Source organism: Pterocles gutturalis, unplaced genomic scaffold (genome assembly GCF_000699245.1).
Source record: "Pterocles gutturalis isolate BGI_N339 unplaced genomic scaffold, ASM69924v1 scaffold2565, whole genome shotgun sequence".
NCBI classification, from domain to species: domain Eukaryota; kingdom Metazoa; phylum Chordata; class Aves; order Pterocliformes; family Pteroclidae; genus Pterocles; species Pterocles gutturalis.
The window spans coordinates 66,680-82,481 of NW_010137934.1; the positions used below are offsets into that span (position 1 = coordinate 66,680).

General features: G+C 35.0%; 1 protein-coding gene across 1 annotated transcript in view; it reads left to right on the forward strand.

The window, feature by feature from the left end:
• The window catches only part of VEGFC (vascular endothelial growth factor C), a gene marked incomplete at its 5' end in the record, with an annotated part of 23,113 nt that extends 9,471 nt beyond the window's left edge, over positions 1–13,642 (forward strand). The window contains 4 exons of the mRNA XM_010082756.1: positions 3,814–3,965; positions 7,946–8,055; positions 8,308–8,638; positions 13,106–13,642. Coding sequence (XP_010081058.1) covers positions 3,814–3,965; positions 7,946–8,055; positions 8,308–8,638; positions 13,106–13,220 — 708 coding nt within the window. The remainder of the gene's footprint in view (positions 1–3,813; positions 3,966–7,945; positions 8,056–8,307; positions 8,639–13,105) is intronic.
• Positions 13,643–15,802: the final 2,160 nt, after the last annotated feature.

The window sequence follows — 15,802 nt, forward strand, 5'->3', positions numbered from 1 at the left end:
ACCTGGGCTAGTGGAGGGTGTCCCTGCCCATGGCAGGGGGGTTGGAACTTGATGATCTTTAAGGTCTGTTCCAACCCAAACCATTCTATGATTTAGAGATGCTGCTATCACAGCTGAGAGAACATAGATTTTCTTTGGAATTGATTTTATTTTAAAATGACAGAGATTATTTAAACTGAGCTATTCTGAGCATTAAATACATTTTCTGTAACATTATTTTTCAAGAATGTATTTCTTGTGAAATCTCTTCTTGATGTATTTTAATTATAAGAAGAGAAGAATAAATATCTCCTTTTTTAGGATACTTCAGAATACAGTATCATAATAGTATGTGCAGACAAAAGTGTAGGAAGGAACCAATCAATAATTCCAACCCTGGTATTTCTCTTCCATCATTTCCATTAATGAAAATAGAGCTGGTTTATGTTCTTTTTCAAAATGCTAGTTCATGTATCATTTTAAGCATTTTCCAAAAGTGAGGGCTAAAAATGTATTACCAAATATAATATAATCTCTAACGTAAATAGTTGTCTTAGTTTTTTTTGGCTTGTTGTATAAACAGTAGCTACTACTGGGTGATGTAAAATACGTTGCTATTAAGAGAGTTTAGCTGAACAACCTGAAGGTAATTCAGTGAGGTCAAGGAAGCTAGTCTACCTTTCCATTGTTTAACTAGGCTTTTTTTTGCATTGCACCACTGAAGCGTTGTTAGCAATATATGTCTCTAAACTGATCCCTTTCACAGTCTAAATGGAAGGAGAAGTGTAGATTAAGATAGTTCATATTCACCATCATTTCCACTCACAATTGGCACGGCTCAGGTGTTTTAGTGAAATTTCTCTCAGTGCACCCCTGAAGGTGAACAGGAGGACAGTTGGGCTGATGGGGACCTCAGGTGTTTTGGAATTGTAGCAGTAGTCCTAAACTGCCACCCCCAGCAGTCTGGAGTCTGCTATACTTTGAATCAGGGCGAACTGACCTGCTTCAAGAACAGAGGAAGAACAGAACGTGCCCTTTTTTCTAGGCAGCTGCAGTTGGTCCATGCAAACAATCACACTTCTCTTCAGTTACTGAGTTTTATCAGTTCTCTCTCTAGTGGGGTTTTGCTTCAGCTTTGGAAAAGCAAGTTCGTACTATCATAAGAGAGCAAACAAGATTCTCTTTACATATGTACTGTAATTCAGTCCATACACTTTCTTCTGCCCCTCAATTCATGTGTGCCTTTTAAGAGTCAGTTTTCTTATGAGATTAATATAGTAGAGGCTTTTGCATCTGCAGATTCTTAGCTGTCCAGATTTTCAGACGTCTCAACAGTTGTTGCTGTCCTTCTGAAGGCATAACTTGTTTAAAAAAAGATACAAAAGATCAGTATTTAAAAAACAGATACCCAAAGAACTCAGCATGTATTTTCTCAAATGTGTACTGTACGCAGAAATGAAAGCTATTTTTCATAAAAGTGGTTCTTTCTGCCTCTTTTTCTGCAACACTACCTTCCTCCTTTCCAATTTCCTAGTTATTTATGCGTTATAACTAAACCTATGGTAGCCTTCAAATAGGTGGATGTTTTTAAAAGAAATGCATAAGTACATAAAGCTATTTTCATATAACATATTAGTATGAAATTCGTAGCTTTCTGGTATGATTATTGCTCTTTTTGAATGAGGCATCTTGGTAAGAATGCCCTTTTTGTGATTAATTTAAAGGAACTTTTGTAATAGATAAGGGTAAAGGAGCCAATATTGGTTTGGAAACCAAAAATTATTATAAATGAAAGTTGATTAGAAAGTGTCTTTCCGGAAGTCTGTGTTGAACTTAGGAAAACCCTGGAGGTATGTCTGGTGATAATTAGACATTAATTTTATTGCTAACAAACTTTAAACTAGACGTGGACTTGTGCCCTTATCTTATTAATGTCTCAAGACCAAGGGTTCATATGCGTTGTCTAGAGGTCTCTCTAACAAGAGAAACTCTTTCCATGGTAGCTCTCTAGATGGATAATTTTTTTTCATCAGTATTTGAAGGATGCAGGAAACTACTTTCTGTTTTGGTTTTCCTTCTACAGAAGTAAACACATACCAGTTTGTATTTTTAGATTCTAGTGGGGGGAAAAAACCCCCACATTTAGAAGTAATGTAAGGGATGTGGTACCTATTGCAGAGAAAATAATAGCATTATAATCTTCTGTAACAGAATAAAATGTAAATATAATACTTTTGCCATTTCAGTTCTGTGATGACACTCTCACTGTTAAACTTTTTAAAAGATCCAGTCACTAAATGATGTCAAAAATTGTTTTGTAAAATATATAATACTTATCAGAGTTGATGATGCTTTATACAATTAAGCTTAAGTTGCATAGCTTAGATATAGCAATAATGCAAGCTTTATTGTTGGCTGCACAAGTACCCTTTAACCTTGCAGGTACATGGTGAATGCACCCCGTACTGCTGCATCTGCAAGCTTGTTAGTACTCAGTAGCCTGAGTACTAACAAATATAGGCAGAAAATAACTGCCTATTTCAGTGCAAAGGACTGTTTTCAGGACATCCTGTAGACATACTTCATGTTTTGAATAATTTAAAGTTGCAACGTGCTGCCTACATTACATACTTTGAAATTACTGATTATTAAAAAGCATTGCAAATAGACATCAGCTAAAAATTACAGTCTTGGTATACAATCTCATCAACTGAAACTGGAATAATAAGCAATGGCCATGTTTTAAAGGTAGTAAAGTCCCCAGAAGATACAGAAATATTTTTAATATGTTTGGAAAAGTGACTGAGCACATAAAAGGCAACAGTGCACTATTATCCTGTCAAAAATACTACCAAAAAGTAGTTTTTAAGACTTAGACCTAAAGTATTTGTCCTAACTATTTTTTCAGGAGACTGAGTTTTGAGTCTTACAGTGAAACCTTCTTAATTTGATAAAGTAGGTGTCCTGAATTGAGTACTGAAATGAGTCTCACTGTTTGTTGTCACATGTTTTTCCACAAGGTATCACTGAAGTTGTCCCCTTCCACCAGTTAACTACATTTCCCACTAAAATGAAGATTTTATTCATTCACATACATTATTATTTTATTAATAGGGGATATTTCTTAATATCTTGACAAAAAATAATAGTTCAAGATACATCCTGTTAGGCTAACCATATAATTTGCATTGATACAAATACTGGAAAGTCAGAGTATGCAGCAGTTCAAAACTTGTTCATATAAAAATGTTTTCATCTAAGTCTAATATAATACTGTTTTACCCAAGCTCTGATAGTTGAATCGTGCAACTGATGTATTAGTTTGAATTAGTTTGAATAATTTAAAGTTGCAACGTGCTGCCTACATTACATACTTTGAAATTACTGATTATTAAAAAGCATTGCAAATAGACATCAGCTAAAAATTACTTAGCTTACTCCCTTTTTAAATTATTCTCATTTTCTAACTTTTTAAAGCGCATTCCAAATGTTACATTTTAGATTTTTTAAAAGGCTGCCAACTGGAAGTTGTTTCCTCTACAAAAATGTGTTCTTTGTACATTTTCCTCTTTTAATAATGTTAGTGTAATGTTATAGTAAGCAAACAGGCACGTAACAGGGTTTAACACTAAAAATGTTCTCATAAAGTAGCTATTGTATTTACTTTGCACATAATGATTCTTTAGTGGTATAATTGAATAGCGCTGAGTGACTGTAGAGAACAAAAACTCAAATTCCTCAGAGCTTTTTTTTTTTTGTATGTCTTTATATTATTTCAGTTGTACTGTTACTGGTCAATAAAAAAAGTTCTTTGCTTTGCTTTCCCTTTCATAGTTGTTTGAAATCACAGTGCCTCTCTCTCATGGCCCCAAACCTGTAACCATCAGTTTTGCCAATCACACGTCCTGCCGATGCATGTCGAAGTTGGATGTTTACAGACAAGTTCATTCTATCATAAGACGTTCCTTGCCAGCAACACAAACTCAGTAAGTATGAGCCTTGTCTTTCTTTTCATGTTATGAGCAAGCCTGTATAATTAGATTTAAAATATTGCTGGAAGCTTTCACAATTCAGATAGGTGAACTGGTACACATTAGTAGTAGCAGAATGCATTTTGCAAAGGAGCTAGTATTGTTTTACATGGAGAGGATGTTACTAAAGTAATTAGCACTGTACCTTTTTAGCCAGGGGATAAATTGGGGCTAGGCCATTTAAAAATGGAGAATGATGTTGTTTGTGGGGTTTGTTTCATGAAAAGAGCTACAACGCAATTGAAGCTTAAAGGAAACATAAATAAAATAAACTTTATTTTTTAAAAAAATAATTAAAACCCAAAAATACTTACTTTTACAAATAAATAGACAACATTTCTCTCTCCAACTGTATTGCCCTCTTAAAAAAACTGTTTAAAAAACGCCTGTTTTTAGGGAATTTTTGACTACAAATCTTTTTGGATGTCTTCATATGCCAGAAGTAAAAATAAAACCAAATGGCAAGGAGAAATAAAGGGTTAATTAGTTAATTAACAGTCCACTAAATTAGCATGTTAATTTGTTTAGCAATTTTGAATTAAAAAAGTCACAGAAGTAATCTGGCAGTAAAGCAATTGTTGTTAAAACACTTGAGGAAATCCTTCCCTTCATTTTAGAGGACTAATGATTTCATGATGTATAAATATTTAGTAGGCAAAAACTATGTGACAGACTAACACTTGCTTTATGGAAGAACCAATGACTAGCAGCTGAACTTGAATTAATTGTAGACATTTTTAATAAGGTGAGTGAATAGTGCAATATGCCCAGAGATGTAAGATAGGTCATTTTCTCTGTGTTTTCATTCAGTTAAAGTCTGTATGTTTTCTGACATGTTCCAGTTTAACACAGATTATATTCTGTTTTAATTCAAATTATTGAATTTGTTCATCAAAACATGGATCATGAACAGTGCATTAGAAAAATATTAGGAAATAAATCTATTACTAGTTTTATTAATTGCGTAATTAACAGATTATAAAAAATCAAAAGCCAAGAGTCAATAATAAAGTCAAAATATGCTGACTGTTGGCATTTTTCTTAGTGCTCCCAGATTAAGAGCAGTTGTAATTACCTCTGCAAGAGTTTATTCCAGCGAGGAAACAGCTATGTGTAGTTAGAGGGAAATAAGCGCACAGTTACTAGACCAGCAGTCCCAGGTAGCTGGCTGTCCTGTCAGTTAAGGAATCATGCTTCGACAAAGGTAAAACAGAGTAGTACTAGATCAGAATATATACAGGCCTTCTCTGCTGTTAGGTGCTGTCTTTAAGTTTAAAAATCTGTGGCTTTTTACAAAAATCAGAAAAAAAACCCCAAAACCCAAGCTGAGCGCTTCTAGATTCCAGAAGGGGAAGTAAAGATATTTGCATGTTCCTGGTAGGTGCCTGGGTGCTTTTCAGAATCACGCTGGGGATTTTAATATGTACTAAAGTTCTCAGTCTCTTTTCAACTTTTTATTTTTCCTTAACGTTTTTATTTATAGGTTTGAATGCTCGACAAACTGTTGTAAAGCCAAAATTTGTAAATGTACTTTCTTGTCACAGTGGCAGATCTGCATGCGTGCATGTATTTATGTACATGCTCATTTTAGCAGACATACAGCAATGATTTTCTTATGTATTACTGAAAAGAAAAGCCTAGGAGTATAACCTCTGTTTTTATTGTAGTAACACCTGGGGCCTAATAAGAATTCAAGGCTTTATTATGCCACAATATACAGGCACATGTTAAAAAGAAGAGATAAATGACATGTAAGATAGAATACTTTGATCTTTTTTTTATATAAAATATTTTTTTTCTGCACAACTTTATCCTGAGAATTAAGGTCTAGGTCTTTTCCTGTTCTCCCACTTTTTTCCTTTTTTTCCTTCTAAAAGTTAGTAGATACCTCTACATATTTGTGGAGCTGTGGCATGTCAGTTCACGTTAACTAGTGTTTCAGAATACCTCCTGGATTAATGGTATCTTAAGTTGTACTCTGTTTATATAGAATGTCATCAAGATGTGCATTATTATTTCCAGTACTATTGTAGTTTAGTTATTAAATTATTCTTATCTCAACCTGTGAGCCTCTTTTCCCTTTACCCCTTTAATTCTCTCCCCCATCCACAGGAGGGGTCGGGGGGAGGGTGAGCAAGCGGTTGTTGTGGTGTTTGGCTGTCAGGGTCAAAATCAGAACAGTGCCTTATTTGTCCTCATACTGACAGGTAACAAGTTAGCATGCTGGGGTTTTTTTTGTTTGTTTTTTTTTTTTTTTCAGTTGCATTGACAATGATTTGGCAACAGGTAGTGAATTTTTTTGCAAAGTGTTTTTGCCTCTGATTTTTCTTTCTAGCCTTCCTGAACTTTGCTAAAATGTTACCATAAGTCATATTAAAATTTCAGCCATACTCCCCTGTAATTTTCTGTACTAGCAAACGGAGTAGAATTTGTAAATAAGCAGTTCCAGTTCCTTTTGCTGGGTGTCTCTAACACTGGTGCTGAAATATACGTTGTTCTCTTCAAGTTCTTTGGTAACTTGGTTTTTGTATCAACATTGTCTTCTCATGGCTTTATGTGCACTTGGTGTTTTCTTCACAGTGTCACCCTGGCTTCCTTCCATAGTTAGTTTTAAACATTCCTGGCTAGAACCAGGCTGCTCCAGGTGTGAGGTTTGTTTTTGTTTTTAAACAGAATACAATAATACCTCTGTAAATTATCCATACTATTTCTTGAGCAGAATCAGAAGGCAGGCAAAAGGACATACGTGCCAAGTGAGGGAGCAAGAGTGAGATCATTAGTGGAACGAAATCAGGAAACACCAGCTTGATAAAACATGAGGTGATGCAGGGTGATGTTAAACTATAGCAGTCTTTATGAGCAGAGAGTCATTTAATGTGGTGAAGGGGAGTGGTATACTTCAATGATGATCACAGAAGAATGTCCTAGCACCTGCATTTTTGAACGCGTGAGTAATTGTGCTAAGGGGAATGAAAGTGCTTAAAATGTGTAATGTACATGCTGTCTGAACAGGTGAGGATTTTAGAAATGCTACAGAAACAGTGAATAAGTGAGAGCCTGGGTGCATGAAGTTAGGCATGACTTGTTAAAGTTATAATGTTACTTAGGTTGAAAAAGAAATTGCAAGCAAGGAAGATCAAATAATACCCAAATATTACATCTGTACCTACTAGTTAAATTATCCTTTACAAAGAGACCAACTGCTGTTAGGATGTTTTGCTTTCTTTGGTACCACTGCCTTGACTGCAAAACTCCAGCAGGTAAAGAGCATTAAACTGTTAAATTGTTCATTGCCTTTCATTTCTACAGTGAAGAGTCATCACTGCTGAAGTCCAAATCTTTAGATTCAAGCAAGCTGTGCAGGAGTTGCATGGCTGATGAGGAGGAGTCAGTTAACGTCACATAACTTTCCCATAAAGGGGAAAGGAATCTGATAATCTAATTTTGCTTTAGAAATTAGAGTTTGGTCTACAGCATTCATTCAAAAACTCTTGTCAGCTGCCTTTTGATGTCTGTATGTGTGAAAACATTTTTGTGCTGCAAAAAGCAATGCAGAAAATTATGCCAGTTACCACCTATACAGTACTTGTCAGGCAAATATTTTTTATGCAGGTCTATTTGCTGTATGAAGCTTACATTCAAGGGTTAGATCTGTTTCCAAACTACATTAGGAAAGTACAAATATCAGTTTCTAGAAGTTAGCAATAAAACTTGAAATGTGAGAAGGCATCTTCAACAAGTATTTGAAGGTCCCTGTAGTGGGGAGAATCTTAATTAGTAACAGACTTTATAGGAGTTAAAAATAAGATTATGAATGAGCTGAAGCTCTTTCAAAGTGTTTTTCAGTGGAGGGAAATAAAAGCAATTAGCACCTAAAATTGTTTTTTTTCTTGAGTTCTTATGGTAGTAAATCAACAGTATATTTAATTCTATAGGTGTCATGTTGCAAACAAGACCTGTCCAAAAAACCATATTTGGAATAATCAAATTTGCAGATGTTTGGCGCAGCATGATTTTGATTTCTCTTCTCATCTTGGAGATTCTGGTAAGCAGTTTTCCCTAAACGATTAAATGTAGTGCCTTGTTTTGATTTACCTAAAGGAGAAATTAAAAACATAAAAAGTAAATAGTTGACTCATTATCAATACTGTTACTGGTTGTTCCCTGTCTTTTGACATATGTTTGTTCTTAAAACACCTTAAAAGCTCCAAATTCTATACCATTTTTTCACTTGGAAATATGGTGTGGGTAGAGACAAAATTCTGATAATTGTGCAATTTCTCTGCTGTATTTCTAGACACATCTGAAGGATTCCACATTTGTGGACCAAACAAAGAGCTGGATGAAGAAACCTGTCAATGTGTCTGCAAAGGAGGCGTGCGGCCCTCAAGCTGTGGACCTCACAAAGAATTAGACAGATCATCATGTCAGTGCATGTGCAAAAACAAACTTCTCCCTGCTTCCTGTGGGCCCAACAAGGAATTTGATGAAGATAAATGCCAGTGTGTATGTAAAAAGACCTGTCCTAAACACCAGCCGCTAAATCCTGCAAAATGCATCTGTGAATGTATAGAATCTCCCAATAAATGCTTCTTAAAAGGAAAAAGGTTCCACCACCAGACATGCAGGTAAAAACTCAGTCTTTAGCCCTTTCATTGTGTTGTCATTAGCTGCCTTGTTGGATTGCTTTGTAGCCTTAATTAAACAGTAAATCCCTCTTCAATTCAGTTTTCTCTTCTATGACTTTTGTCATCTCTAAGAGGAAACTACTGGGCAGAATATTTAAAAGCATGTTTAGTTTATTGTACTCTTAATACTACTTCATGTGATTTATTTTTTCTTTTGATGAAAATGAGCTGTAAATTCAAGCTCCACATTTTTTATGCTACTTAAAATACCACTCTATTTTTCCTAAGAACTGAATACTGCAATTGAAATAACTCAAATATTCCTAATCAGATTTCAGGGGTTAGATCTGGAGATACCATCATTCATTTTCACTTCCTGAATTTTTGCATATCCTTCATTTCACTCAACTGATACTAAAAATTTATGAGTGCATAAAAAGTCTTATGGCTCTGGGTGATTTCTGTGAAAAGTAGACACATAGAGCTATAAAACAGACCACCCCCATTCATCATTTAAAATGGATTTGATCAGGAGGAAAACTCGACAATTTCTTTATATATTACAGATGCTTTTGCTTCCACAACTGCTACACCCATAGCAGTAGCAGTCTATCTATAAAAATGTGAATGAAATGTTCTGAGAAACAAACAGTATTATTTCTGTTTTGTATATTTTTTGACAAAAGTGTTCCTGTAAGGTGAGTTTGTTAAAACAGAAACAATGCCATTTGGAGAAGAAAGATCACTTATTTATTAATATATGGTAATTATTTCTATTATATTAATGACAAATAACAGTTACAGAAATGTTCAGGCACTGGAAGTGGAAAATAGAAAATTGGGACATTTAAATGTTTACGGTAATTTGTTGCTTATCAAAAACAAACCTTATGTATTTTTTGATATAGTGTCTAGTTAGTTGGCATAGATGTATTGCCAAATATATGTATATATATGTATATAAAAGTTCATCTTGAATAAAGGAAAAATGCCTAATATTAGGAATGAGACCTCTGTTGAGCTCTAAACTAGGGGAAAAGATTAATAATATTGGCATTACCTGTTTTCCTATGTTTGGCCTTTTGAGTGGGGTAGAAGAGTCGTTAGAAACATAAGAAATACTTTCTTCGCTATTATTCAGTTTTTACTTCAGTTTTATGTTTGCAGAGGAAAGGGAACTAGCCTAATTACATGAGCACATTACAAAGCCTTAGCGCTACTGTGGTGTACAATTCAGCAGTGCCACACATATAATCCACGTGTATTTTAAAAGAACTTTTACAACTAAAAAAAGTCGGCCATTATAAAAGCTAAAAATGGCATAAAAAAAATCTGATACCACCTCTGTTGATTTAAAGACTTAATATTTGAAGAAGGGAGTTGAGCCCAGCTTTTCTCTGTGGTGTTGTGGTTGAATATGATAGAGTTTAAATCTTTCAATGCTTTTGGCTGTTTCTCTTTTCTAAGCAGTTCTTCGTGTGGAGAAAGGAAGATTTGTTATGTGGTGTTACTCTGTAGCTCTGCAACCAATAGCCCTGGAGATGTTAGAACTGTCAAGGAAAAAAAGATGCAATCTCTCCTCCTTAAGAAAGGACCTAGCATAGGTTTCTCTTATTTTGGCTTTGTCCACCACGAGCTTCCTCTAAAGGGAATAAAAACCCCACAACATCCTGTTTGTCTTTGAAAGAAAGATCCCTTGCTGTTATGAGACCACATAGAAGGAGGTACTACATCTTACTTTATGTAAGATGCCCGAGACCTCGACATGAGCAGAATCCTGTAGCCGTGCCTTAGACAGCTCCCTGTGCAGAGAAGTAGTCATGGTAGGTTTAAAGCACCAACATCTTTATGCACTACCTAAAATACCTCTGCCGCTAATGTTATACCCTGCACCAAAGGAAAGGAATACAAAGTCATTTACAAAGCACAGGATATGAAGAAAAAGGGAAGAAAAAAAAAAAAAACCACACAACACTGTAAGGCATACTGGCTTTTAAGGTGATTATGCTGTTCCCACCACTAAAAGTAATATTTCTACTTCATTTTCATCTGTGGAATTGTTAGGACTGCCCAAAATGACAAACCTGGGCATACAGGAGCAAAAAATCCCAATTACTGACCATAAAGAGAAAGTTGCCACTGACTCACCCAGTACTGTACATGTTGACTGAACATCTGTCTTAGCTCCAGCCTGCTCAGATTGTCCTCATCAAAGCAGACATCTGTTACATAGAAACATTCCCTAAAGAACATTCAGCCTAAATCTTTTGAAAGACCTGGTCTATTGTTCAGCAGTTTCCTAGGGAAACCACATTTATATAGTTACAATGACTCTGCTACTATTCACCCTTTGCTATCAATCAGTCACCTCAAAAATTTATTTTTGTTCAGATTTGGCAAGGCCAGATGACTAGGCACCTCCGCTGCAAAGCATTTTAGAGGAAGAGAGGGACTTTCTTGCTCTGTTGAAATGTTCCACAAAAGGATAAAATTGTGGTAACCTGACCTTGACTGCTGCTAGAGACAAACTCACATGGGATTGATGCTTTATGGCTGTCTCAACTGTAAGTTAAGTTGAAGTTCACCATTCACTAGGAGGCACAAATGAACTCTTCATATTTAATGATTACATGACTGGTTTTCATTTTGTGCAACGTTATGGGGGGGGGAAGAGCTTGGCTTTGTCTTTTTTTTCCCTTATCTTTTTCTTATTTCATTCCATGGTCATTCAGTACGTGAAATAGTCTAACTTTCATGGCAGAGGTGGGCAAAAAGGCAAGTGAGTTTAGTGTTTCATCTGTTACATCTCTATGGAGTACTTTTTTTCTCAGAACGAACCTCCTGCTCCTTGCCCATTTGCTGGAAGTATCAGATCATTTGGCAAACGTGGAAGACAATAAAGTTCACTTGCTTTCTCAAGTGACACTGTGATTTTTGTTTCCTTTTATCAATGTTTCCAAAATTTATTGGGCAAAAGATGCATAGGGCTTTGAGAGATTTCCATGAGCATGGCACTAAATTACAGAGACCACACTGGTGAGATAATCTGTGATTAATAACATTGAAAGCACTGAACGAGATGTGACTAGTTAATAAATGTCATCTTTGAGGCCTTCCTCATTCCTTATTGTTTTCCTCATAGCCAAGTTTATTGGTTGAACTAGCTGGCTTGAATTAATGTAACTGTAATGCAGACTTCATATCATAAACAAATTATTGCAAAGTGGTAACTTGGTATCCAAAACAAGCACACACCATATTAACTTATCTGCAACACTAACAGGAAGAGCCACAAGCCTGAAACAAGAATTGCCTAGGGAAGTGGATAGTGACATTGCCTTAATATAGCGTACTGTAGTGTCTTTGAAGTGAAGTAAGTATGAATTATAGTAATAGGTCATAATACCAGTGTTTCACAAACATGCACACATTATTTAAATACACACTTTAGGTAGAACTGTGTTGACATTCGAAACATATACTTTAGTCTTCTGACTCATTGCCAGCATCTGAAAAAAAAACCCCAGACTTGTACTTTGTCTCCATTATACACCAGAAAGTATTTAGCATTGTTATTGTAAGGTTATTTTAGGTCAAGTTCTTGTTTTAATAGAAAAATAAAATAGGAAAAGGAAGAGTTCAGGGACAACCACAGATATTATCTTTATAAAACTTCTATTTTTCAGTCAAGGAATCTATGAAGAAAAATTCTGCTGTGTTTTAGGTAGATACGACTTTTGGTTTAATGCTCTATTTATGTTAAACTTATTTTAATCAAACAGGGACTATTTCTGTTCTTTTTCCTTTCACGTTTATCATGAACATGCAGGCTCTGATCCATTGCATAGATAGATGCAATGCGAAGTGTAGGTGTATCCCCACTGGCCTCAGAGAGTGCCTGTGGGAGTTTGCAACTTGAAGGAAGTACATTCTCATTTTCAAGATCAGAGCCATAGTGGAACATACATAAACAAATCTCTCTCAGGGTTATTGCACTAGTGAATAAAGTGTGAAACAGTCCTGACTAAGAAGATGGTAAATTTGATCATCACCTGATGATTCTGGATTGCCAACTCACACTGGCCACATCCAGCAGGTCATAACAAGGCAATTTAAGTAAAGAAAAAATATTAAATTTAATTATATTTAAAATTAATGTTAATTAAATTTTTAAAAATACTACTAAATATTAGAACGTGACTGCAACCAGGTAGTATGTTAAAAATAGTCATGAGTATCTGTTGAAATAGAATCATTTATCTTCAATAGCACTTATTATTCTTTCATTGTCTTTTGTGAAGATTAGACCAATTAAAAGTAGTTGCAAGAACATATACACAGAAGTTAAAAGATTTGTAGGAATTAAATATCCCATTGAGAAATGGCAATCTAAATGTACAGATTTCTACTCCAGGTTAATATAAATGATTATGTTATATTAATGCCCTATTTTTTTTCATTTTTTAGTTGTTACAGACCGCCATGTACAGTCCGAACGAAACGCTGTGATGCTGGATTTTATTTTAGTGAAGAAGTGTGCCGCTGTGTACCCACATATTGGAAAAGACCACTTATGAATTAGTGAAGAGAGCGCTGCTTGCTATTTTGGTGTACATTTTTCCATTAGAACAAACGAACAACAGAAACTTTGCTAATATTTGGAATTAAATGTTCACCAGAGACCCTGTGGGGCTTTCAGAGACAGACTCACTGTGCTTTTCTCAAGATGTGGAAAGCAAATGTAGAAAATAACTGGGGTTCATGTTTTGTAAAGAACTCAGTAAGGACTTATTTTCTGCCAATGACCAAACAAGCCTAGGTTTTCCTTCTTGTGATTTTTTTTAAAAAGAGATAATGACTATATAATTTATTTCCACTAAAACCATTGTGCAGCATTTCTGTTTATAGCAGTAACAATTGTTAAAGCTCACTGTGATCAATATTTTTATATCATGCAAAGTATGTTTAAAATAAAATGGAAATTGTATTATATAATGGTGAGAATGTTTAATCATCTGCCTCTAGGAAGGAACTACAATTCAGCTTTATTACCAGAGTTCTTAAAGGGGGAAGGCAGTTAAGAGAAAGCACTTTTATGCAAGAAAAACTACAGATGTTTTCTCATACCTGTTACATAGGTCGTTTGAAATAGACTTACTGTTTCAAGACCCAGTGGTATTTCTGTGTCCAGAATGAAACTAGCAAACAAAATACAATTAATAACTAATGAAAACATTGGAGATACTTTACATTTGTCAAGGATAAGGACTACATTTAAAGGACTGCAGCAAGTACTCACATTACAATATATTCACCTTTTATTTTATTTCGTGTTAGCTTTCCTAAAGAATATAAAATAATGTCTATTCAACATTATCAGTATGAAAGTGAAAATGCCAATTATGCCTTTTGTTTAGTATTACAGCCTGTATTGTAAAATGTACAACTAAATAATTCTGAATGCTTTGATGCACTTTTTCATATAGTCAGTCAGGTATCTTGATCAACAATATGTGTGTACAAAAATACTCTGAAGGATAAAACCCACCATTTATGTTCCAAGGGGGACATGAAAAGAAAGACTTCCACCAGTCTGGTATGGATTGACATAATCTCTACATAAAAAATTGTCAGGACTTTTCTTTATTAAAGAGAATGCGAAATCAAACATCTTCAACTCTAAAAGAGGTAAGATTAACTTGCATGGGAAGAGCAATGTGCTTAGAACAATCTATTTGAAATTATTTCAGAAGTTGGAAGGATGTTAAATTATAGAGACTGTATTGGGTGCAGAAGTGGAACAAGCAAAGCTGCAAAGCAAGATTTTTGTAACAAGAGTGTGCAGATGTGCAAAAATAATTTTAGATGGCATTAATATGAAGTGCTGGTTATAAGCAGCTTTTCTTAAAAGAGTTATTAATGAAAGAGTATTATTTCCTAGAAAGTTGGGGGGGACAGGGGGCATGTTTGCTTTTCTAGATTCTTGTATATTTAGATATCAGAGTTCCTAAAGCCGAGTGAAAGCTACTTTTAATTACTCAGTCCCCATCATGGGTTGAGACGTCTTAGCAATTAGGCAGGATGAGAAGCAGTCTGAGAGTTCACACTTTGCAGGGTACATCTAGTGTCCTCTCCTAAAAGGCCAGCTATTGATTATCCAAATAGGATAACAGGATGAAGTTTAACTGCAGAATGTCTTTATTACTATACTGTCTCAGCAATCCAATGCAGGTAGAACTCTGGATGACAATTTTACATTGAAATACAGTTTTATGCTAGTATCACAACACCCAATTCCCATCACTTGGATTAGTAGTTACACGAATCAGCAGTGTCTAAACTGGCAGTGTCAAGCTAAGATCAATAGGTTCGTAGTCAAAACTTCATTTAGTAGTACTAAAGATCCAGGCATCCACTTCTGTATGTCAGCTGCTTGATGGAAGCATACTATATCTTAAGAAATCAATTAAAGAGCAAATTTTAATGAAAACTTGAGAAAACAAACTGTAGGTGAAGCTCCCAAAATAAGCTTTTAAATTTCTATCCAAGCCCAATACATAAGAGAAGCAGTGAGAGAAGGACAAACCAAATCTGAAACCAGGAATAGAGGCTAAGCCACTATCTAACAGATAAAATATGTACTTGTGATTAAGGAGGAGGGCACAAGTGAAGACAGAACAAAACTGCATTCCAACAAGTAATTGTATGGATTATAAAAAGTACATGTTATAATACTGTGCAAATAAAAAACTACTAAACGGAGCAATGCTCACTTTACATGTCTAAACTATTTGAAAGGAGTTCATTAAAGCAGAGCTAATAAAACCCTTCTGGCTAAGCAGATACTTGGATTTCTCTTGAGCATGCTACACTCCAAAATCATAAAACCCATCAGGGCAGGGAAGGGAAGGCAGGGAGTATGAAAATGAGAGCACTGAACAGGAAGCTCCAACTGCATTACAAAGGCCAGGATTCAACACGAATTACTTTCTCAAATGCATTTTTTCCAATTTCTTAACTTTACAAATATGGAAACTTCTGGACATAAATTATGTAAATTACTAAGAAAAACTAAGATTTAAAGAAAACATAAAACTGATTTCTAAAAGCACCAATAAGGTTTATGTCAGAGCAAGTAACTGATCAACAATTTTCGAAGGTATG